At 35.1% G+C, this 26718-nt stretch overlaps 1 protein-coding gene and 1 long non-coding RNA gene across 3 annotated transcripts in view; one reads left to right on the top strand and one right to left on the bottom strand.

Annotated features, from left to right (window-relative positions):
* Positions 1 to 26431, top strand: part of LOC141453479 (homeobox protein abdominal-A homolog) — a 116179-nt gene extending 89748 nt beyond the window's left edge. The window contains exons 3-4 of one of the 2 annotated variants that reach the window (XM_074126794.1): positions 25366 to 25752; positions 25937 to 26431. In XM_074126794.1, coding sequence (XP_073982895.1) covers positions 25366 to 25752; positions 25937 to 26013 — 464 coding nt within the window. In that variant the 3' untranslated portion in view covers positions 26014 to 26431. Of the gene's footprint in view, positions 1 to 25365; positions 25895 to 25936 lie in introns of those variants that run through there. The other variant, XM_074126795.1, reaches the window with a different exon arrangement.
* LOC141453481 (uncharacterized) lies at positions 1948 to 26399 on the bottom strand. The gene is made up of 4 exons (XR_012458025.1): positions 26267 to 26399; positions 9645 to 9795; positions 4123 to 4190; positions 1948 to 2536 (listed from the first exon to the last, which is right to left on the bottom strand). It is a non-coding gene; the product is annotated as an uncharacterized lncRNA (long non-coding RNA).
* Positions 26432 to 26718: the final 287 nt, after the last annotated feature.

Genomic DNA, 26718 nt, shown 5'->3' on the forward strand with positions numbered 1-26718 from the left:
CTAAACATTCCTTTCGTCACACAAGTTGCTTAAACACGATACACAAAATTCCATCTTAACATTCAAACTTATCACAATCCCGCTGGTACAACATCTATCTTCCAGAACATTTCCTAGACAACACTTCTAGACGTTTTAAAAGACAGTGGCCTCGCGATTTCCTCTCTGATGAAGAGAGACAGTAGAATGTAAAATGTTATTGGAGTGTTACCTCAGGGTAATTTCTCCACTCTGATATGTGTGATATGTTGTTTATTGTTATCATTGTTGCTTATCACGCAATAATATGCTTGATTGCAACCAGCTTTGAACCTGGAAACTCGTATGTCATCTTCAGGGCTTCTGCTACTCACAATTATAATATTTCTTTACATTATATCTAAGGTTATATCTAAAGTAGGTATGCCTTCTGTCTTGACGTTAAGGTACTGAAAGTACAGAACAGAAGACCCATTAATCTTAGATATAACAATGTAAAGAAATATTATAATTGTTAATAAGAATATGCCCTGAAGATAACCTAGTCTCTCGGACAAAAGCTTCGCTGAAAATAAAAATAGTTTCTCAAATTAGCAAAATCCCTTCTTACTTTTGGCTTAATGAATCAGTCACCTATAACAAGGAACAATATTATACAAAATATTGGTACTGTTGTGTACGATAATGTAATCTGAACTAAATATCGAACTTGAAGACTGTATTTTTGTGTTGAATGAACTCATAACACATTTACACAAACACAAATTCTCATTTACACACTTAATTTGTGTGCTCAATACCGATATTTCTGGGGAAAATCCAAAATCGATAATTTGTCATAATTGCAATACTTCCTCTTCATCTAGAGCAGTGATGGGCAAAGTACGGCCCGCGAAAGTATTTAATCCGGCCCGCCGAGGGTCCATCGACATGGATAGTATATGGCCCGCTATAATTACGTTTTGACGGTCGAGAAGTATAAAGTAGATTCTACTTAGTAGAATAATAGATGCATAACCTATAGGTGAAGTTAAACTAGACGCGTAGTTACACAAGTGTGTAATGCTGTAATGTTTTTATAATATTATGATTAAAAGCTTTAACACAAAATGCATTTTTTCTATAATTCTGACCCTCCTCTAGAATTTCTTAAACTTTTTGGCCCCCCCATTAAAAAAGTTTGCCCACCACTGATCTAGAGTATCGATTCAAATTTAAGCTAGTACTTATACTTTTCTATAGAAACAAACGTAATCAAGGAATAATAGCTCGAAATCTACACAGTAGTATCCAAGTTCACATAAAAATAACCACTTATACATAAATTAATATATTTATGATGTATGAAATGAGAGTAAATGTGTAGCTAACGCATTTAAATCTAAATAATTGATTTATACCCATATAATCTAAATAAAATTAAAAATTAGTTACATGGATGTAAATTGACTAGAAGTAACTGGACATGTACGCAGCTACTGGAAAGCGGCGTTGAACTACAGTCATTGCACAGCTTCTCGGCCTGATATTTATGAAATGTTCTAACCACTTGTAAAGTGAGCACTAAAAAACAGGCTTGTTCAGAAAAAAATATATACATATGTGAGTGTATATGAGTGGAATAGGTTTATATACACATATACACTCTATACAGTACTACAAAAAGGTCGAGTTAACTAGGGAAAGATGTTCTCTAACATTTAATACGTATAACCTCAATAAAGGTTTGCTAGCGTTGAAAGCACGTAGAGCCCATGTTTGTAGGTTATTAACCATTTCAAAACTATAATCACTTCCATGTTGAAATCTTTCGTTTTCTTTTACTTTTTAGTTACATATTTTTGGTATCTAATTGCTATTTCAAAAAAAGAAATTCATAATCATACCTTCGATACTCATTTATTTCATTTTTATGGAAAATATTATCATTTTTATTAGATATTAAACAAAATCATTAAACTTACTGTTCGTAATAAATGTTATTGTTAATGTGATCATGAAATTAAGTGGCACAGAATTTCCTTTTAAGGCATTAACATTATTGTAATTGTCATTATTATGTTTGTAGATAAATAATAGTTCGTTTTTATTTATTTTTTTATTTTTAAAGTTGTAATTAAGCAATTCATTCAAAAGTTGTTTGTATAATTGTTTGTGCGGAGGGGATAATGATTCACTGCGTCCTTGAGGATCTAATATCCTTTTGCTGTTCTTAGGCGAAATCTTACAATATCCACCTCTAGTATAGTATTCAACAGATCTTCGTCTCTGCGCAAAATATGCCTGTTTCATTGCGTTCCTGAACTCTACTTCACGTGCTCCATAAGAAATTTTGTGGCTCAGTCATCTTTTAAAGAGGAATCTTTTCCAGTTATAATTGCCCAGACAAATCTTCGCCTTCTGCAAAGCAAGGCGGCTGGTCCAGAGAGCCTCATCCTGCACCTCTTTCTTTGATTTCTCTTTGGTAAAACCTTTGGTAGAACGCAAAAAAGACTTCGGGCTCCATAGAAGAGGTTTTGTTGTCTGGCCTCTCTAGGGTGTCGAACATCTCATTTTCCTAAAAGCCAACCAGCATCGACACTTTGCATTAAATTGCATTTATTGTTTTTATTTTAATTTGAAAGTACGTCCTGTTTTATTTAACTAGCAAAACCATCGTTTATAAGACCAATAAATATTCCATTTCTGGTATAAATTTAGAACAAAAGGAAGTTGATACTTTCGAAAAAAGAAAACTTTTATAGTTCTAAATTTGCTTTCTAACTGTAAATAAAACTTATTTTGGGTCGAGAATTTAACTCAGTACACAAACTTCGAGTTCACAACTACAGCCAACCATATCCCGTAGTGGGAAGTAGAATAACTACTTTTTCAAGGACAAAGCGTTGCTACGGATAAACAATTCTTACAATGCAACCACTATTATACAGGCAATGTTGTATGATGCGTTCCTTAATGCATCACAGTTTGTGCATAAATATACGCGTCTATAAAGTGTTTAATGTGTAAATTGAGTGATTGTTTGAGACTAGTTCCGTGTTTACCTATGGGTCTTTCTAAACCCAATTAGATATCCCTCATCAATTATCTCTGCATGCCTTGTGTACCCCTTCTTAACAAAAACTTACAGTTTTAATAGTTAAGAATAAAGATTGATTAAACGCGAAAAGGTACACAAAAATTTTAATGATTGCAAAACTTCCCCTTAGTAAGAGTAAGAGCAGAACGTCGCTTTAATGGTACGTAGGGGAACCCTAACCCTTTCATCCTGCCAAATTTCATCACAATAGGGCTAAGATTTACAGAGTAATTAGTAATAACAATTTTGGAGGGGTCCTCACATACATGGGGCTAACTCCTCTCCCATTTGATGTACAGCGTCGTGGCCCCCCAAAAGGCACATCTACATAAAATTTCGAATCGAATGACACCTCATTCATGAAAATCGGTTCACGCATTTAGGCGCTACGCAGTTTACAAAAAAAAAAAAAAACAAGAAGAACAACCTGAACAAGAACATTTTCTGAAAATACCGTTTTTGCCCATTTTCAGCAACGTATTTCTCGAACTCTATTTAATCTATGTTCTTGCAAAAAAAATTAGGGTCATAAAGGAGGATTTGCCCTATTTTTAAAGAAAATTTGGGAATTTTATCTTTTATAGAAAAAGAGAGAAAAATTGTCGAAGTCGGGTGTTTTTCAACGTCACGCTTTTCCGTGCATTTTTTTATGATCAACCCTTATACAATTGTCCTACTGGATAGTTTTAATAAAGTAAAGTAATGCCTATTTTTCCAGGCCGGCTTTACATCCAACTACTAATTAGGTGTAATCGTGAACGAAAAACTGTAGCAAACCTACTTTACTGTAAATTTCTTTTATTAACCATTAAATAAAATCAAGGCTTAGACCGGGAATCGAACCCAGTACCACAATACATATTAGTTTTACTGGTCTCATCTCTAGCCGCTCCGCTACCATGGCACCTGCCTATATAATGTGAGATTTAGGGCGACAGTGAAAATGCTGCTTCTATTGTAAGGCTGAGATACTCGCAGAGACGTCAAAATCCCTGAAGAAGTCCATAGTCCCACTTCTCCATCTAAGGATATAATATATATCATAACATAATTGAAACTATTACCTTTTTAATATGCAATCAGTCAATAACAAGTTGTCTGCCACGTCCAGTTTTGGAAATGATTGTAAGCGCTTGAAACATCAATATAAGTTACAGTTGGTTAAAAAAATGAATCAATTAAAATGTACCTAGAAATTAGTAATTCGCAAAAACTATGTGATAAACGCTGGACCAAATCATACTAGTCTAGTCATGAATTATTATTATTTTGTAATTATTCTTTTTAATTATTTAAGGCGCGTCAACATCTGAGTGTTCTCTCGTTACAGACAACACTGTCCATCACCTTTCGAACCCGAATACGCTAACGTCATAGCTAATTCCTTCTCTATATATTTTAATTATTTTTTCATTTTTTTCGATATTTTACTAGAAAATACGTGAAAATATTATCGTACAATGGGAAACGAAAAACTGTGGCGACACAAACTGAAATTCAACTTTTGTAAATGAAGAGGTTTAGTGTATATACAGACGGGAATGGTTGTGTTATACGTAGATTGTTCCAGATTCTAATCTGCCACCCAGTTCTATAAATATAGAACATTTGGCGTAGTGAAGTTATAAATAATGGAGTGAATTATTTTAGTTTGTAAGGCTACTAGATAGCCTTTAAAAGATTCAATACTTTGAACCAAGAATTAGGCAAGAATGTGTGAATAGTTATTTTACTGAGATGTACTTTTTAGAATTACTTGAGGTAACTTTTTGTATACTAGCCATGATTGCGTAGGGGAAGGCTGTACTGCTGTTATCAATTTTGGTTAGTTTTTTTTTACAAGAACGCCTTTTTGTAAGAGCATTCGCGCGTTTATTTAAATTTGATTAATAGTTAGTCGTTCTTTCAGTGCACTACACATAGATAAAGATATTTAACAGATCCCCAAAATGCACTTTCCTTACTAGAACATAATCTATAACTTATTATATCTCCGATTTTTTGGCCAAAATTCATACAGAGCGAATATTTGTTTAGAACACAATGAAGTCTTCAGGACTTGATTTTCACTACACACCGCCACTTTTGGGGGAAAGTAATAGAAAAGTTACTGTGCATTTTATAGATCTAAAGTTAGTTTGTGATAAGGCTTTAAAAGCATTTGAGAATAATGACGCGGAAATGGGAATTTGGAAATGGGAATAATGACCATCCAACTTGTCACGAGCTTTCTTGACAAGCAAAGGGCATCTGCAGGGGAAGCAGTTTGATCCCGTTCTGTTTCATAGTCTTAGTAGACCATATAGTCTGAGCGACTAAGCCTTAAGTAAGTAGAGTTCACATGGGTTACAGAATTGTGAACCAGTTCAAATTCTGTTCACTGTCGTTTTGAAGCGAACCTTGAAAACGGAGCTGAGTAGAGTTAATAAAGTATGCATGGTAAGCCAGTACCGAGAAATCAAAATTTATTAGAAAATAGAAGTATGAAACGTCAATTAGAATGGGTGAAGAAACGACAAACAAGGTCACAAATGTTTTGGGTAATTCGGAGCACACATGACCGTATTGAGTACATGAATCTAGAAGTTACAAATAGAGTAAAGATTCCTATTAATCCAGTCAGTCTCCGGACAGTGATCTCTCGTTACAAACATTACTGTCTGCCACCGAACGTTTGAGTTCCCAGAAAGTTCTCTTTCAAATATTATTACTGTCAAACTGGCACTGGTGTTTGTAAATGATGTCAATAAATATTATGAAATTTGAGTAAAAGTATTTTTAGGCATCACGTGCGACCACATCATGTTCGTTTGAGCCCTACAATGCATCCCCTCCATATGCAAGAGAAGATGTTTTTCTTACCCTGGTGTATATTCCATGACAATATACATATATCTTCGACACCCCTTCTTTTTTCCTAATAATTCCTCCACATCTTGTGGTGGTGACAGTATTTTTCTTTCTTGCCGTCTTTAATATATATCCTACAGCCGGATGTAAGCTATAGTCATGAGTTTTAGTTGGCAGAGAGGGATATGCCGGCACTGTAGGGGTGTATGTAGTTTCACCCTTATTGCATCTTGTACCAAACTTCCCTGGTGGGGCGCTAAAGGATTTATTTACGATCCCTCTTATAATATTCAATTAAACTGGAAGGCATGCTCTTCCTCCACATACACTGTCTCTAGCCTCTTCTAGCCAATGCAACCACTTAGAAAGTTTGTTAGATAGAAGGGTGGTATGTTAGTGTCGTATATCAATTAGGGTAACAGCCCCCATCTAGTTCAACTAGCATCCATCAGCATCAGTTCTACACCCAAACCACCTTCACTTCTATTACCACGGGTTCCACCGCCCTCACTCTTGGCTAGCCATGATTTTACGCTAACTGTACCCTGGATCCACTACGGCCAAAGTTTCACCAGTGATGATTGGTTTATAATTGGCCTAAGCAATGCCTTCTAAATAAGTTTCAGAAGAGCCACTAATTGGCCTCCAACTGGATGACTCAACTAGTTCCATTGCCAACAAAGCTGGTGGTAATAAATGCCAACTGGGTTTGAAACCGAGCAGACCCTCTAAAACGAATTGATTTATTATTCCAGTCAGAATGTTCCATCTAATGGAGCGAATACAACATTCATATCTCTAGGCAGCACTAGAAACTTCCAAAAGATTAACATTGATTCTTAATTAATCCATGAGAAACATGGATAACTAAGTACCATTATTTTCTCTAACAAATATTATAACTACTAAGTATTGTTTTATGGTAACTTCCATCTTTAGGCTAAAACAATATTATGTGTGATTTGTTGAGGTAAACAAAAATCTAAGGGCTAATCTAAGGTTCGAGAAACACACGATGCGCGTACGATGAAGTGTAATGATGAAAACCCCTTCTGGCCAGCTTTTATAACGGCCAGCGTCATTGTTTACAAAGCCTAACTGCCTTCACATTCTTTGATTCAGTTGTAACTCAAAATATTGAATAAAACATCCTAAACTTTTGATAATAAAATCATGAGGATGCAGTCTTTAATGGCAAGTTCTTAGGTTTTAACATACGTAGTTGCTGCATCACCCATGATGTTAGTAAACAGGCTGTCATGACCGAAACTTGTCGATGACTGCCAAATGAAAGAGTGAATTAAGTAAAAATATTACGTATAATTTAATCTGGAATTGGGGTCTCCTTAAGGAAGTAAGGAATATTAATAGGCACAAGGCTCCCCAAAATGTATTTAATGAATTTTTATTGTTTTAATATATTTCCTAAAAAATATACTATAATAAACATACTAATCTCCTCAACATTCAAACTAAAAGTACGAGGGTAGTTTGAAAAGTCCGTGCAAAAATAAAAACTACTTAATTTTTTGGGGTAAACCTTTTTTATTTTTCAACATAGTCTCCTTTTAGGCTTATACACTTCGTCCAACGCTGCTCTAGTTTGTTGATCCCTTACGAACAATAGGATTTGTCCAAGTCTGAAAATTAGCCATTCGTTTCTGCAATCACCTCCTCGTTTGAATAAAATCTCTTTCCCGCCAGCCATTTCTTCATATTGGGGAACAAATAGTAGTCCGAGGGAGCCAAGTCTGGAGAATAGGGGGGATGTGAAACGAGTTGGAACCCTATTTCCATTAATTTTGCGACCACAACTGCTGAGGTGTGAGCTGGTGCGTTGTCGTGATGGAAAAGGACTTTTTTGTGGGCCAATCGTGGGCGTTTTTCTTGCAGCTCGGTTTTCAAACGATCCAATAACGATGAATAATATGCACCTGTAATAGTTTTACCTTTTTCCAGATAGTCGATGAGGATTATTCCTTGCGAATCCCAAAAGGCAGTCGCCATAATCTTTCCGGCCGAAGGAACGGTCTTCGCCTTTTTTGGCGCAGATTCCCCCTTGGTAACCCATTGTTTAGATTGTTCTTTGGTCTCAGGAGTGTAGTGATGTATCCATGTTTCATCCACAGTGACGAAACGACGCTTAAAGTCCTGCGGATTCTTCTGGAACAGCTGCAAACCGTCCTTGCAACACTTCACACGATTTCGTTTTTGGTCAAGCGTGAGCAATCGCGGCACCCATCTTGCGGATAGCTTTGTCATGTCCAAATGTTGATGCAAAATATTATGTACCCGTTCATTCGAGATGCCCACAGCACTAGCAATCTCACGCACCTTCACTCTTCTGTCATCCATCACCATATCATGGATTTTATCAATGATTTCTGGAGTAGTAACCTCAACAGGGCGTCCAGAACGTTCAGCGTCACTTGTGCCCATATGGCCACTCCGAAAATTTTGAAACCACTTATAAACTGTTCTAATCGAAGGTGCAGAGTCACCATAATGTTTATCAAGCTTCTCTTTAGTCTCCTGAGGCGTTTTGCCTTTCATAAAGTAATGTTTAATCAACAACACACGAAATTCTTTTTCGTCCATTTTTTGAAAATCACTCGACTTCCTCGATTCAAACGAATGCCAAACACAAAGAAATAGACCGATCTGGCTGAAACTTGGTGTGTGTTCTTCCAAGAGATGCTACTAACTAAACATAACCTCGATACGCGCCAGTAGTGCTATCTCTCTGACTTTGCACGGACTTTTCAAACGACCCTCGTAAGATCAGATGATGCATTTTCATAAAAAATAAATTCACCTTTAATTCAGATTTTCAAATAATTTCATTTTCTTTCCTGTATGGCCGCCATAAATTGCAAAGAAGTGTGACATAAATACAAAGTACAATAGAACATGTTTTTACAGCTAGCAAACGATCGCTGGACTTACCTTATTTCAGCGCCGAAAGAAAATATACTACCAAACCAAACAGTAGTAGGAGCAATAAAAAAATTTATTACAGTAATATAATCTCTAAAGTTTTTTATGTTTTTTCTTCTTTTTTTTTGGAGTAGCTGCCGGCGGCGCACTTTCCTTTTGTCCGCCAAAAAGTAAATATAAAATAAAAATTACTTGTTGATAATTATTCCATTAACATTATCTAGGCCCATACTCTTATTACCCTCATAATCTGTTTTATTAATTTTTTATGAATGTTTTTATTGTCGGGTATGAGGAGATTTTTGATTGTTTGGTAGATTTATTTAAACTGCCATCAAATGCCATTTTCATTTAGTGGAGTGGTGATTCATTGTGGTTTTATTTTTCAATTTCAAGCAGCATTAAATCAGTGATCTTTGTCATTATTAGAGCAATTCATTATTTCATTTTCTTTATTCTTATACCATTATTCACCGGGTAAAGATGAATTTTTTAAATTCATATTACGGAAATTGCGGACATTTTCTTGTTAATTCTTATTACAATAAATTCCTTCGTCTGCAGTTGATATTCACTAATAAATCTGTTGGTTATGAGAAGATCAAAAAGCAGATACCAGCCTATTTAATCGACTTCCGTAGCACAAAATATTAAACTATGAATATAATACCCATTTTTCCAGGCATGCCTTAAGTCTATCATCGATCAGTTATGAATGGATGCTGTAAGCAAACATGCTCGCACTTTACTACAAATTCTTATTATAGTAATTAATTCAAGGCAAAGAACTGGTACCTACATCTGAGTAATAAGAATTATGATAGCTCCGCAATTTTGACTTCCTTAAATATTTCTTACTCTTCAATGTGCCATTTTCTTTCATTTTAGCTTCTCTTCTGTTGGTACTAAATAACTTCAAATAAATACGGAATGGATGCCACTAGATTTATCTACGGATAAATATAAATAAATAAATATGGATTGGTTGTGAAGTCAAAATTATTGTGACCTGATTGAACTACCTTTAAGTAATTCTTTTCTACGTTGTGAACTCTCGGTTTTTTAGGTACCATGATGGTACTGCAATCAGGGATCCGTAACGTCTTGAGAGGGGCTAGAAGTATGTGTTAGTTAATTTAAATATTTTCAAAACTGTTTAAGAAGAAAAAGAAAATCCAAATTAGTTCTATTCTAATTAATTCTATTTAACTGTGTTTGTATATACAATAAGGCTTCACGATTAGAGGAGTGTCTTTATTAAAACTACTTACGTAACTAATTTACATAGTTAGCCACTTATATGCAACATTGCGTCTCTTTTAAGTTAATTTTAAAAATCTGTTTTATACATTGTAAATTATGGTCGAATCCCCTCATCGTGAGCAGTAAAAATAAATTACTAAAGCCAGTAGTAGGTTCTTGCAAAGAGGGGTTGTGTCCTGTAGGGTGTAAGCAGGAGCACCGCGGCCCAATAACTATGCAGATCGAACCGCTTAATATTCCCTCACCTCTGCTCTTAGTCGTCATTATACCAGCCTCCACTATAGCGGAGAGCTCATCAGCCCCGTCTGACTATAATGGAACTGGCCGGGCAATGTCTATTGTAATTAGGCTCTGGCCATACTCTGCGGTTCACAACCAGCTTCTGCTGCATGACCCTCATTACATTGGACCTCTCTCCGATCCCGCACCGAGCTTGCCCAGAACCACCCTCTGTTTTAACCCAACTTATCATGGCCGCTCCTGTACACATTGTTGCCATCCAATTTACCAGAAAATCCATGTACATAAAAGTTTAAACTATGTGTAATTCATTAAATAAAACGATTCAAATCAAAAAACTGATTAATTCAACAAAAAAATGTGTTCTTAAAAAAAGTTTATTCATTCGATTTAGTCCAAAAATATGAACAAATCGACTGCCAGCTTCTGGAAATAGCTTTCATTATTCTACTTCGTAGGCTGCATTCCTCTTTGAAGCCATCCGTCTCATTCTGCATCGATTTGTGCACCCTTAATCTAGCTTGAACTCGATAAAACTAGTAACTGACCCACAGTTCCTTTCATAGTAAATTGTATCAAAATTTGGAGTAAACGCAAAACTATTACAAAGCTGCCTTAGTGAAGAAACTATTATTTTCTTTTATCCAAGAAGTTTTCGCACAGCAATTTTCTTAAAATTAAAAACTGTATCATGTCCAGTCTATCCAACAAACTGTACACTCTCTTCAAACCTCTAAATTTCTGATATTATGTTCCCTAATTCTACAGTAGGTTGAATTATTCCAGAACTATCGACATTACTCCTTTTCGGCTTAATTTTGATCTTATTTTCTCTTTAGCTTTTCCAGCCCCTGAATTTTTATAATTATTTTGTTCCTTCAGACAGACTAAAAGATGTTCTCAATTTTGTATTCATTAAGAAAAATCATTGGATTTAAATATTGAGTACTACGAATTCTTATCTAGCTCAAACATAATCAATTTCCTGCTGAAGCTTGTCTAAGATCTGTTGATTGAATGAATCATTTCAAATAATACATTCAGGTAGTAACTGACGTTCTAAATAAAATTAAGGTCCATTTTTGAGAATTTTTATGAATCTCTCAATGTAATGAGAGTATATCCAAATGTATGTAATGATATTATTATATTATAAGTTTACAGCGATATGAACGTTCTTGAGACTTGATCTATGAGAAAGATATTTACTTCTTACGCCAACGTTTCGATCTAAATTTGAGACTTCTTAAAGGAATACAAAATAAGAAAGACGGATATAGAAAGAAAAATAGACATTTGTTATTCTGATTTACAAACAATTGTAATTTTATTTTGTTTTAATTTTTAGCCCTAAAAAGGTTTAAATGTTGGCGTAGAGTTTTTTCTCACCCAACCTTGAAAGATCTATTGCTGTTCAATTTATGGTCCTGATTTTATTTCTATAATTTGATATTTCTTTATAAATTTATATTTATTTAAAGTCTGTGATTGCTGTTCAGTTAAAACTGAGATCTGTACTTCTGTACAGAACTGTAGTTTAAAATAGATCGATACGCGCTCCCTTCTGATTACTTGGCACTTTAAAAACAATCTGTACGTTGAAGCTAAACTAACATTTTTTTAGTTCCTGTCTCAGATCGACCCATGATTAGAAGGAATTCGTTTTACCGTTTTATAAAAAATCAGTTCTTGTTATTTAGTTCATTGTTAATTCTTAAATTTTATTGTGTACTGATTAAAATGAAAATTTTTCCCACAGGATGAATCTGGCAAATAACTATTAAATTAATAATGCCATCAGGAGTAGGATAACTGGACAATAATTTCTGTTTTTAAGGAAAATTTGGTTACTTACAGGTTTTTAACAGGAACTACATTAAAAGGAAGTCTTGACTGTGTTCAAAACCCCCCACTCTCACCTAACGAAGGTTCAAAGTCCGCTTTGTTACCTTTCCTGACCTTTCTGTTTAGTAGATGCAATTATGCAACTCTAGTTCTAGAGTACGAGGTGTGGCTATTAAATAATGAGACTATTGCTGTAAAACATTTTATTTTAAATTTAAACATATTTAGTCACTATCACCTTCAATATACACCCCTCCCCTATCCCTACAACGCTCCATGCGAATTTACCATTGTTCGAAACAGTGCTGGAAGTCTTTTTCTGTAAAAGCTCCTGCATGATGCTCCTGCCGCTTTTTCTTTCACAGCTTCAACGGACTGAAATCGTGCTCATTTTAATGCAGATTTGACTTTGGGGAACAGATAAAAGTCACATGGGGCCAGGTCAGGCGAATAAGGAGGATGGCCTAAAACTGGGATGTTGTACTTGGCTAATAACGTCTTGTGACAGACAATGCAGTATGTGCCGGCGCGTTGTCTTGATGGAGAACCCCGTGACTTGTTCTTCCACAAATCGGGTCGTTTTTTCCTTACTCTTTCACGGAGTTGAGCAAGCACCTCATGGTAATGTTGATTAATTATAATCGATATTTTCATCCGTTTTGGACGTGGAAGAGTGATCCGGGTGGTCATCATCTCCAACGTCTTCTCGGCCATCTTGGAAACGCTGGAACCACTTAAAAACTCGCGCACGTGATAAACGTTCATCACCATAAACTTCTTTTAATAACAGATAAGTTTCAGTAGCGGTTTCACCAAGTTTCATATGAAATTTCACGACAATTCGTTGCTCTACTACATGTGTAGTATCATGTTTTCGGCAAAACGAAACTAACACCTCTTACACAAACGACGGTTCCAATCAGACAGATTTCTCTACAAACATGTGAGACTGTGCAATTGAAAAAGAAGGCTTTACGCTGCACAGCTGTCGGTCGTTAGGATTTGGCACATGCATAGTTCTTCCGTAGCAGCATCAGTCTCGATATTTAATAGCCACACCTCGTATACAGTGTGTTCTACGTTTTAGCGCGAGGTTTGCTTCTATTTTCCTTACCAATTACTGAGAAGCCATTTTTTTTTTTATCTAATTCCGTGAACTCTAAGTTCCAGTTTGAAACGCAAGGCTGTCACTGACTGAAACAATTTCCTGAATGCTCAGAATTACTTGCGAAACAAAAGAAAGAATTCATTCAGTGAAACAACACGTTGAATCATACAATAATAAATGCATTTATTTTTCTTCTAACGGAAGTATTCGTTATTAAACTAATAGAAAATCAAGTCTACGCTTTGGTAATAAATAAATGCTAATAATTTAATTATAAATAATAATATTTAATATCCTCTCCAATTAAGCGCATTATCAATTTTTTCACTAATTATTTTCATTTTTATTATTTTTTTAAGTATATAAGAAGCGTCAAGAAGCTGAGGTCATTACCGCCCGGAGCTTTTTTTACAATGCACTGCCGGCCTCCGGACAGTGATCTTCTCATTATAGACAACATTGTCTATCTCCGGACAGTGAGCTGTAAGAAGCTCATAGGAAGAGAAAATGTAAGATTAAGCTTCTGGATTAGAATACGAAAATAAATTTAAATTAATTTATTTTAATTTAAATACCAATTTCAAAATTTACAAAAATGTTATTTTCACTCAAAAATAATTTTAAAATAAATATAAATATTTAAAAACTAGTCCATTCCCCTGTTATTTAAATAGTTAATGTACACTATTTCCGGCTTTCCAATTTTCCCGACTATTTATCTATCATGGTGGAATGTTTTTGCTCTTTTGGGGTTCTCAAAATAGCTCCCACCTGTTTGTTCTTTCACACTCAAAACAAAAAAAAATTGGTATCTCTGTTGTGAATTTTTCCTGAGATTACCAATTATCGTAGTTCTCATTTGAACGAACTGGATGAGATTCTACAAAGAAGAAAATACGATGCGTTAAAAGTGTTAATGCGAGAGAAACCCCTCTTTCTTGACTTCCCGGTTCACACTAAACAGGGATGATTATCTGCAGCTGACTCTAGCATGAACAAAAAAAAACATCCCGTTGTTCCACTGTCCAAAATCTCATGAATATTTAAACCCTTTGTGAGGAAAATGCTCACGAGGTTACCACTGTCGAGTTGACAGTTTGATTGACTGGATTAATTTTCTCACGTTGTTCAGCTATTCTGTTTCAGTTACGGGCACCGAAACATCCTTGTTTTTTTCTAGCTGGATAGATTCCATTAGGGATGTCCTGGAGAGCTACACAAGCAAGGCCTAGAGGATTCTCTTGTGGCACCTCCTAAACAAAGCTATCCCCTACGTTTTCAATTAGCTATTTTCTAAATTTATAAATTACAAAATTAATCTATAGTAGACATGGATACATATTTTGATTTTTGCTTAAATTAACCCGAGTAATATTTTGTTTGTTTCTTAAAAATAAAAATAATAATTATGTGATTGCAGAGAATATTAATATGTACAAATGTACTCCTTGAATGACTGAGGGTAGATCGTGCAGGCAAGCAGGGTGTACACAGGGTGGTTGGTTACCATAGTAACAGTGGGCAGGACCATGGCAGCCATTACCATTACACACTGCTCCACCTTCCCTTGTCGCACATTCACCGTTCACTCACACACAGCATATACATAAAATAGTATATGGACATAAATAAAATATGTGTTGAAGAAGGTTACTTATTAGTTCCTGTATAACATATACGTAGCACACATATTCTTCGAGTTAATAAAAGCTCAGCACTTTCTTTAATTATTTATTTGATATAATTAATAATTGGTTTTTACCTTGAAACTAGAAAAAGGTCAACTCTGACTAACTTTTTCCCAATGTCAAAAAGAAACACCGACTGCTTCATTAGTAGTCCGAGATATGGATTGTCTTTTAAGGATACATTTAATGTAACTGACCAAAATGTTATCGTTAGATGTGTCTTATATTCTATTAATTAGGTAGCAACCTTGAGCCCAAACTGACTCAGCTAACCCGGTAGGTTGTGAGAGAATAATCTATACAATGTTCTCTAATTATTTAAAAAATAAAAGAATTTGTTTTCTGGGAAGAGACGATTTTAAAAGTTAAACGCCCTAGAAACACGGAGACAGCTTGGAAATCTTATAGCGTTAAAACAAAAAGTATAAAACATTCTGTAAAGAATGAATTAAAAAAGTTTCTTTAATTGAAAAGAAGTGTAACTTTGACAAGAAGTTACACTTATTAGAGTTATCAGGATAATAGGAAATTTATAGAAGCTCTTAGCTTTTCCAGTATTTTGGAAATGTGTTATCCTCATTTTTTAAAGAATAATTGTCAATGAACTTAATGGTAGGAATAAATTACATTAACTAATAAGACTACCATTAGTTTGATTTTTAACCGTCATCAGATTCATCAGCTCTGTGTAGAGAATTTGAGTTTCACCATTCTCTATGCCGAACTATTGAATCAACCTCTGATAATGAATGAAAATATGAAACTGGTAAGCAACAATTGAAACATTCTTGGTATGACAGACAAAAATGAACGAAGGTATAACAGCAATATGGACTTAACTAAATTTTCCAATTGTTTCCAGGTTAATATTTAGTTTGAATTTACGCGCGATCTGTTACTAATATTTTTTTGATCCGCCAAATTTTTGACTTGGAACTTTTCATCTAGGATTTCAGATTTGAGGTACTCTAAATCGGAAAAAGTAGTTCTTACAAATTGATCTGTCTGTATGTATTTGAGCAGGAAATTTTGGAACAAGAAATTGGAAAAGGTTTTACTTTGACATTTCGAATCAATGCTATATCAGCATCCGGTGATTTAGTTACGGAAATCAATCAGCCAATCAGAAGTGCCATTAAATTGAAATAGTTTTTCAGTTTTTTGGGTTTTTTCTAAAAAAAAAAGCTTCAAAAATTTTCCTTACAATGTACAACCACACGTCATTCATTCAGAGCTATAATTTTATTTTTAAACATATTCCAAAAGAAATGCAGTTCTGGCGGAGAGTTAGGCTGGAAACATGAGTGGAGAGGTGAGCAAAGCGGCGATGAGAGTTGCTTCAGATCAAAGAAACTGACGAGCAAACGAGCAAAGAGTCACTTGCACATAGTGACGAGTTTAAGTCGCGTTCTCCTTTCGACGAGACATGATGGAGGAATTATTTCTATAAGAAAATTCTTCCTTGAAAATTTGGTATTTACAGCAGCTTAGTAGCAGGAGCTGTAGTGTTCATGATATAATCAGGACTAGACATGAACATAGTGAATTCTATCACTGGTACCAACAACTTCGGGAGCGTCCTAGCAAGTTTCATGCGTATTTTCAAATGTCTGTTTCAACATTTGATTACATTCTAACCAGTGTTGAAGGCATGTTAATCAAGAATTGGACGAATTTCAATGTTAACCCCATTAATCCTGTTCCATTTCTTATCCAACACCAATCGGTTGTGCTGTAGAGAAGATCCTCTTGGTCTCACAGAGGTTTATTTAAAAAAAAACTACACCAATAAATGCAGCAATATACATTTTAACCTTTTAAACAGAGCGCGATGAGAGCGAAGAAATCAAACATGTCACAACGCGTTGCTCTATCTTCGCTGAAAATGGCTTCTCAGTAATTGGTAAGGAAAATAGAAGCAAACCTCGCGCTAAAACGTAGAACACACTGTATACGAGGTGTGGCTATTAAATATCGAGACTGATGCTGCTACGGAAGAACTATGCATGTGCCAAATCCTAACGACCGACAGCTGTGCAGCACAAAGCCTTCTCTTTCGATTGCAGCGTCTCACTTGTTTGTACAGAAATCTGTCTGACCGGAACCGTCGTTTGTGTAAGAGAGATGTTAGTTTCGTATTGCCGAAAACATGATACTACACATGTAGTAGAGCAACGAATTGTCGTGAAATTTCATATGAAACTTGGTGAAACCGCTACTGAAACTTATCTGTTATTAAAAGAGGTTTATGGTGATGAACGTTGCTCTATCTTCGCTTTGCTCCCCACTACGAGCGGTCCCACAAGTGTTTGTTTTCGCCGCTTTGCTCGCCGCTCCAATATGTTTCCAGCCTTAGATTAACCTCTTCCCTATAGTATCATTTAAGTATGTAATACTGTATTTAAGTATATAATAATAAAATGCCGGAGGGCAAAATACCCTCAGATGTTGACGCGCTTTAAAAAAATAATAAAAATAATGAAGGCGTTTTTCTATGTTTATAAAAATTGTATTAATATCATCAAAGCTATTAACATTTAATAGCGTAGAAACAAATAGTACATCTTAAATAAAATGGCATTGTGATGTAAGTTAAAACAAAGATAAGATGGAATTGTAGACAATAATATTAAGAAAGGATGAAACGATATAAAGAGAAAAAGAGTTAAAAAAAAGGATACCAGTCTAACTGGAAATTGTTGAGGGCAAAATGGTGTTGAGGGAGCAAAAAGGAAGAAAAGGCTACTTTGAGAGTAATGTAAGTGAGCAAAGAACGGTGAGATACAAGGAGAACATTCTTAGCATGGCACTGGATAAAAGAATAACATAACTTGGCGGTAAACATTTTTGCGGGAGAAGTTTGTAGCGGTGAATCTGCAGGTAGTGAAATGCCCTTGGAACTGGAGTTGGTGGAGGAGGAGGAGGAGATTGGTAGAGGGGACTTAGCAGCGGATTCGTGCAATCTAACTTGCTGTTTCAAGCGCAGGACTCAATAATTTAACCATCTCTTGTAGAATAGAAGCTACCCTTCCTCATCTGCAGGACTGCTTTATAGCAGCTACTACAACTTCTTGGACTTTCCTGGGTGTGTCTGTCCATGGGTGTCTTCTTAGTTCAAAGCTTCAGATAGCCTCCTCAGTAAATAATTATTTATTAACATTTGAATTAGTTTACAGTTTGCTTTTCCTTACTAATATTATAGCGGCTTGAACCAAAGGGAATGCTACTGCAATTACACAATTAATGGAATCCATTGAAGCTATTACTGGAATTTAAAGATTGAATGCGCTTTATATTAAACCTTGAACCGCTTTGTCTTAAATTAAGTTAAAAATTTCAGTTTCTCTAACTACAACTACTAAAGATTCAACTTAAACAGATTTTGAAGCACCTTCATTTGAAAATGAATTTAATCCTCAATAACATTAACCGTATCGGAAAACTCGAACTTTGTTCAAAGAAAATCATGTTTAGGACATTTCTGAGGAGGGTTAGAGATTTGCTTTAAGGAGCTTTCCAGGATAAAGTGCACTTTTCAATCGGGAAAAATGATAAGTGCATTCAGTAAAGTGGTTACGTGCGCTTCTTGAATATCCTCCAAACTTGATCACTTCTTTATGGATGAGGACCTTACACTGAAATGGAACTTTAGAGTGAAGTCTATCTCTTTGAAACACACACCTTTCAAAAGGTGTTCTTAATCGAATCACGCCTGGAAATCTCAAATAAAAATTGTAGATTACCATAACTACAAGTATGCAAAGCTTAAATTAAATTTTTGGTGGCACTTCCGGAAAAAAATCACCGAAGTGAAGAAAATGGAAAACCAATCCTGCCAATCTTCGATTATTAATTGCGTCAGGTTTCTGCATTTTCCCTACTTGAGATCTTTTGCAAATTGATCTGGATTTAGGGTTCAATTTTACTTTCGAATTCACGAAAAATACTGCCTTTTCAATCAAAAAATACTTCTGAATATTGATTCTCCATATTATGTCTCTAACTCTACCCTCTATAACGACTTCAAGATCTCATACATAACTGAAGAATCCAAATCTAAAGATAGAAAATTCTAAAACTTTCTACAGAAATCCTCTCGTTCAAAAACCTTGCCTCCACAACGATTCCAGATCGTTCTTCTCCGTCAATTGAAACGATAACGTAACCAAGTTCAGCTAGAGTGTTGGCAATGGCTGTTTCTCTCTTTCAGCGAATAGAATCCTCGACTTCTTCATCAAGTTTATAATCAATGTGAGTAAAATTAGTCCGATTTTAAAGAATTCGAAACCGATTCTATGGACACGTTCACTAATTTAGATCTACACTAAACTATCAGGATAATAATTCCTCATTCGTCCTCTATATTATTGCCGGACGTTCTTTGACTTTCTCCTTTCTTACAATACACCTTCACAGTTTTACTGACTCCTTTAATTAATCTATTTAAATTCCATAATACTTAATTTCATTTTCTAATGTTCTATCAGACATAAAATGAAATTTTATACAACTATTATAAAGGATTATTATGGGGTCAAATATATCAACTCCGACATAATTTGTTCCTTCATTATCAAGGTGGCGCTACGGTCCTACAGAGTCTCCACAAGCATCCTTCCATATCCGGCAGGACTTTCCTTCTTCTCATTCAAATTCCTTTAATTTTTTTGCCGAGATCCTTAAAGAAAATTCAATCGAAAATGTCTCTTGCTGCGCATTCCCTTAAAAGGGTTTTTTTTTTTGATAGGCTACACATGAGAGTGTACGGCACTACATATCCTAAACTCCTTAGTAAGTTCTTCATTTACACAGATACCATATCTGGCTCTCGGTACATTGGCCGGATTTACTCATTTATGCTAATTATACGTGAAATTTTGAATATTTGACTCCTTTTCTGTAAAACTCATACAATTTTATTAAAGTTTTATTGTTTAATGAAGAATTATAAATAAATATTCGGGAATAATCAGTTATAATTTCTATACTTTATTAAATCTCGTCAGTTATTATTTACAGACCAATAACATAATTACAGTCTAAATACTTTGAAATTGTGTAAGGTCTGGAAAAGTAAACCATTACATAGGACAGGTGCTACTTTTAACAGAACAATTAAGTACATCACCTCATAAACAACAGGGGAAGTAGGTGTGAATTCGATTAAACATATCTAAACGTTAGTTTCCGCTGAGAGGGTCATTGCCGTGTCGATAGAAACTACATGACAATTATTAGAAATTCATTTCCTAAACGATATGACCCAATCAATTGTTTAAGGAATAATCCACGATATGTTAAATAAGTGTCTGAGATAACTTTTTAATAATAATTATTTTTATTTTCTCTTTTCTTTGTAGAATAATTTCCAAAAAGGTGTTTTTCCTTTTCCTTTTCGATAGAACTGTGTGAGTGAAAGATCTGAATCTTCAAGGCCGTGAATCTGATTCAGGCTCCTTACAAACACGGAATAATGCATTTTTATACTTTGATATAAACGCATGGGTTCCGGCATTATGGATTCTAGTGGAAACTGTCCAGTAGCCTACTCGGACTAAGCGCGATCTACCGCGCTTATTGTGGGTATGGAAAGTGTGGTGATGGTGGCAATTTTACAGAATCAACATTTTTCACTGGCTATATCTGTTTTCAGGTTTTCGGAGTCAGAATTTTTTTTTAGAAAATTCTCTTTATGTGCATATATGGAGGATGTGAACTAAACTCAAACACCACAAATGGCAGGAAGTTTGATCTGAATATTTCGTTTGGATACCATCTAGCAAACTTAGGCTATAAAAACTTGAACTTTTTCACCTCGAACTTGGTTTTTTCTACCGCTTGCCTAGACTATCTGCTTAATAGTCTTTTACTGAAGCATTTTTCTTCTCCATAAATGGTTGAGATCATTTGAGGTAACATGAGAGGGTTTCTCGGCTTGGAAAACTATGCTTTTATCCTGAATATCCGAATATCCTTTTTAACAGCCTTACACTTCTTGCATTAAATATGCAATTCACTAGTTGAGCCACCTGGATGTTTGAGAAAATTACAACTCGGAAATTAATTATATTTCTCTTAAAATCACAGCAGCACAAAGGTATAACTACCTTACTAATGGTAACTACCTCTGCCTGGAATACCAGTTTTGCTAGGTAAACCAAAGTATTACCCCTTTGATTGGTTGGCTGTTCTTCTTCTGTGCTTAAAAATAAAATAAAATAATAATAATAACAAGAGAGAACCGCACAAAGTTTAGAGTAACAAAAAAAAATTAAAGTAAAGTAATCGCCTATTTTTTCAGGCGGCTTTACGACTAACTATTAAATTAAGTGTCGCAGACGGAGACGACCAGCAAACATATTTGACTATAAATTTTTCTTATTAACCATTAAATAAAATCAAAGGCCTAGACCGGGAATCGAACCCAGTAACGCAATACATAATATTAGCTTTGCGGGCCTCGCCCTCTAACCGCTCGGCTACCGTGGCGCCTATATCATTCTTGTAAATGAGTTATCCTCTATTTTTTCCTGAAGGAAGAAAGAATAACGGGTGAAATAACACATTATTGCAAACTAATTGATGAAATACCGTAGACAGAAACGTTTACATAGAATTTATATAAGGCAAGCATTGTTCAAAAATGTCCCAAGTTTCTATTTGTAAGTATTACACAAACATAAAGATAACCAGTTTTAACAAAATATTGTTTTCTCAAAACCACATCAAGTAAAGTAATTGCCAATTTTTTCCAGGTGATTAGAAAATTAGGTATCATGGACGGAGGCGATTAGAAAACTTACTTTATTACCAAGTTCTCATAATAAATATTAAATAAAATGCTAAACCTAGAGCGGGTATCAATACATATTAGCTTAGGAGGTCTCGCCTCTAACCGCTCGGCAATCGTGGCGCTTAAGTTTACAGTAATTACTAATAACTAATTGTAATATTTATTTTGTACTTTTAAGTTGCCATTCGTATTAAGAAAGTCACATTGTTGTATCCTAACTAAAATAATAGCTTTAAAATTAAAAAAATATTTTTAAACCAACCGATCCAGCCAAGGAAAAAGTGCCTCTGACAGTGCCTAAAAATGTTTTTTTTTTTTCCAAATAATAGATTTTTTCATTGTTTATTGATTGGTGTGCTTCTTTAACATAAATCAGGAGTATTATATTTAAAATATTCTTTTTTGTGAAAATAGGTTTTATGTGGGTTATATTGGAGTGAGGTGACTCGGTAGAACAGAAAAAATGTTCTTTTAGGATAAACGGCGAGATTGTTGGAGTATGCGCTTTAAGAACGTTCTAAGAAATATTAAAGGATCACCGTTTACACCAATTGAACTTGAAATACAGGTCTAGCTATTGTTCTAGAAGTTCAAGTTCGTTTTATGTACGAGGGTCGTTTGAAAAGTCCGTGCAAAGTCAGAGAGATAGCAGCACTGGCGCGTATCGAGGTTATGTTTAGTTAGTAGCATCTCTTGGAAGAACACACACCAAGTTTCAGCCAGATCGGTCTATTTCTTTGTGTTTGGCATTCGTTTGAATCGAGGAAGTCGAGTGATTTTCAAAAAAATGGACGAAAAAGAATTTCGTGTATTGATTAAACACTACTTTATGAAAGGCAAAACGCCTCAGGAGACTAAAGAGAAGCTTGATAAACATTATGGTGACTCTGCACCTTCGATTAGAACAGTTTATAAGTGGTTTCAAAATTTTCGGAGTGGCCATATGGGCACAAGTGACGCTGAACGTTCTGGACGCCCTGTTGAGGTTACTACTCCAGAAATCATTGATAAAATCCATGATATGGTGATGGATGACAGAAGAGTGAAGGTGCGTAAGATTGCTAGTGCTGTAGGCATCTCGAATGAACGGGTACATAATATTTTGCATCAAAATTTGGACATGACAAAGCTATCCGCAAGATGGGTGCCGCGATTGCTCACGCTTGACCAAAAACGAAATCGTGTGAAGTGTTGCAAGGACGGTTTGCAGCTGTTCCAGAAGAATCCGCAGGACTTTAAGCGTCGTTTCGTCACTGTGGATGAAACATGGATACATCACTACACTCCTGAGACCAAAGAACAATCTAAACAATGGGTTACCATGGGGGAATCTGCGCCAAAAAAGGCGAAGACCGTTCCTTCGGCCGGAAAGATTATGGCGACTGTCTTTTGGGATTCGCAAGGAATAATCCTCATCGACTATCTGGAAAAGAGTAAAACTATTACAGGTGCATATTATTCATCGTTATTGGACCATTTGAAAACCGAGCTGTTCCAACTCGTTTCGCATCCCCCCTATTCTCCAGACTTGGCTCCCTCGGACTGCTATTTGTTCCCCAATATGAAGAAATGGCTGGCGGGAAAAAGATTTTATTCAAACGAGGAGGTGCTGGCAGAAACGAATGGCTATTTTTCAGACTTGGACAAATCCTATTATTCGGAAGGGATCAACAAACTAGAGCAGCGTTGGACGAAGTGTATAAGCCTAAAAGGAGACTATGTTGGAAAATAAAAAAGGTTTACCCCAAAAAATTAAGTAGTTTTTATTTTTGCACGGACTTTTCAAACGACCCTCGTAAGTGTAGCTTTATCCAGCGTTTAGATGAACAAAAATCTATCTTAAGATGCCCTGTCTATCTTTTGCTGCTACATTTAATTAGGCCTAGAAGGAGAGTAGTACTGCAATTCGTGTTCGTTCGTTGCCAATGGTGATCCTTTAAATGTTCTTGACGCGTATACTCTCGCCAACATTATTTTCCTTATAAAAAGTAAACAAAAAAAAGGAACCCTTTAAGTGGAGAAAACAAATTGTAAAGACCAATTTTTCTTTCTTTAAATAAGAGAGAGTTGCCGGGTCAAGTGTAAAAGGTAGGGCACACAAAAAAATTATAACCGCTTTCACCAAAAAAGGGTTGTAATTTGTTCTAAACTTTTTTGCCCTGAGACACGTTCACTTACCTCGTCCTAAGGGATGAAAAAAAAAGAAAAAAGGCTATCTTATAGAAAGTGTAGGTTGCCGGGTTTCATATTACCAACTACTTGGCTCGGCGAACACTTTATTGATTAAATAGAGAGAATAACTTTCTCGCACTTAACTTACATCAAGTTCCTACGATTAAAATAATTATAATAAGGCACAAGAGTTTATTTTACGACAGTTTATGTAATTTAATTGTTTTAACACTTAAAATACATAAAAAAAAAAATGAAATTTGCCTATTATATGTTAATCGACGCTTCCCATGTAGGCATTTGAACGAAATATCAATATTAAAATATCGGCGATTTTAAGTTTAACATTAGTGGGTTGCACACTTGCACAACAGACCGAGATGAAGAAAGAATAATTTGTAATAAAAACTTATGGCTGTCGGCTAAATTCAGGAGGCCAGTAAAAAACTAATTTTTCTTAATTAGGGGACATAAAAGCGGATATTACCCGTTAAAAGACTAAATCCTGGAGGAGAGGGATCAGGCAGTGTTTAGCGTGCTGGATTCCACTAGGACATCCCGGGTTCGAATCCAGTTACGGGCAATTAGATTTTATTTTTATTAAAAGTTCTTCAGGTATTGTTAATATTTTGAGTTCGAGGAAAATTATTCCTTTATTAAAAATATCTGCATTCCATGCTTCAAACTATCTCTGCATTCGATGCTTCAAACTATCTCTGCAGTCGGTGGTTCAAACTACCGCTGCCTTCGATGCTTCATACTATCTCTGCATTCGCTGCTTCAAACTATTTCTGTATTCGATGCTTCAAACTACTGACGCTCTTCGATGCTTCAAACTACCTCGCTATTCGATGCTTCAATCTATCTCTGTAAACGATGCTTCAAACTATCTCTACATTCGATGTTTCATACTATCTCTGCATTCGGTGGTTCAAATTATTTCTGTATTCGATGCTTCAAACTACCCCGCTATTCGATGCTTCAAACTATCTCTGTATTCGATGCTTCAAACTACCTCGCTATTCGATGACTCAAACTATCTGTACATTCGAAGGTTCAATGTTCAATTATTTGTGATTCTGAAATGGCTCCTAGAAATTTCTGTGAACTTCTTTTGACCATAGTTTTATAATTTTTTTAAAATATAGTTTGTAGGGTCAAGTACTCCGGGAGGGATTGGATTAGGTTCCCTGCATGGATTCATTTTAGTGTAATGTACGGTTTTACTAACAGGATAGTGTAATAATTAAATGTGACCAAAATATAAGGTGTTTGAAGAGAATTTGTGATTTAGAACCTTGATAATAGTAGTAAGAGACTAGTAGTATGGGTGTAAACAACAGATTTTATGAATAAGTTTCAAAAAGTGTTAAAAACTGAAGAATATAACAAAGTGTTTGCTCTTTTGCAGGTATGTTACCCGGTCCAAATGGCTGCCCAAGGAGAAGAGGGAGACAAACCTATACTCGATTTCAAACTTTAGAGTTGGAAAAGGAATTCCACTTCAACCATTACCTAACTAGGCGACGGAGGATAGAAATAGCGCATGCGTTATGTCTAACTGAACGGCAAATAAAGATCTGGTTTCAAAATAGACGGATGAAACTGAAGAAGGAATTGAGAGCCGTAAAGGAGATAAACGAACAGGCGCGGCGTGAACGCGAAGAACAGGATCGTATGAACAAGGAGAAACAGGCGAAATTGGAGCAACAGGCCGCGGCCGGGGTTCAGGCGCCTCCGCCAGGCGCCCACCATGTCCTGCATGACCCTCACAAACTGATGAGTGGACTAGACAAAGGTGGTGACCTCCTTAAAGCGGTAGTTACTAAAGTGCCCACATAGGCACTTTCAAACTTCTATACGCCATAGCCACTGTGATAACGGCGAGATTTGTTTTAATCTTTAATTTTTGTTTATTTCTACTGAAATTGCGTTTTTTTTTTAAATATTTTTATTCCATTTTGTTTTTGTTTTGTTTTCAGACGTTCGTTTACGTCATCAAAGCACACCAACTACCATTACACAATTAAACAACTTTAAATACCTAAATAAAAATTAAATAAGAACAAAGTTGGAGAAAGTTGCGTTCGGTTTCAAACAATGTATTTTAATAAAAGAAATGAAATAAAAACGTTCAAAACGTTACAGTTCGAACTCAAATACGTATACGAATGCAATACTGAAGAGAAATGTTGGCACATTTGCCAAAAATCAATAACAGGTTCAAGGATTTTTAAATGTATTTCCTGCTTCAAAAATATTAATAAAAGTCGGTAAATCAGTAAGAAAGAAAAGCCGGTATTTGTACTTACAATAAATCTTATTGTGTTGTAGTAGGTGATCTTTATTCAAAAATTATTTGTTATTTAAATTGTGGTTTTTAAAACAAAACTATTTAATGTGACTCAGTGTTTGATTCGTTTCTTAATCTTTTCTATAAATTATAAACTGCTCGACGTTATTATAAAATATTTACATGGCCGTGAAAAAAATACGTAAAATTATAAATAAATGAAATAATAATAATAAAAATATATACATATATTGGAAAGAAAAAAAGTTTACATTGAATTAGAGATGTAGATTATAATATTATAAATTGAAAAAGAAACGATTTATAGATCGATCATTTTTCTAATTACATTAATTTGTAATTTATTTTAAATTATTTTTTAAGCTTTAATTATTATAACGAGTTAATTTTTTTATTTAAAAAAAGAAAAAGAAACGACTAGAATTAAGGAGAAAATACGTTTTTTTTTTT

The sequence above is a fragment of the Rhodnius prolixus genome, unplaced genomic scaffold (genome assembly GCF_049639745.1).
Source record: "Rhodnius prolixus isolate KJV_2025 unplaced genomic scaffold, Rpr scaffold_3, whole genome shotgun sequence".
Lineage (NCBI taxonomy): Eukaryota > Metazoa > Arthropoda > Insecta > Hemiptera > Reduviidae > Rhodnius > Rhodnius prolixus.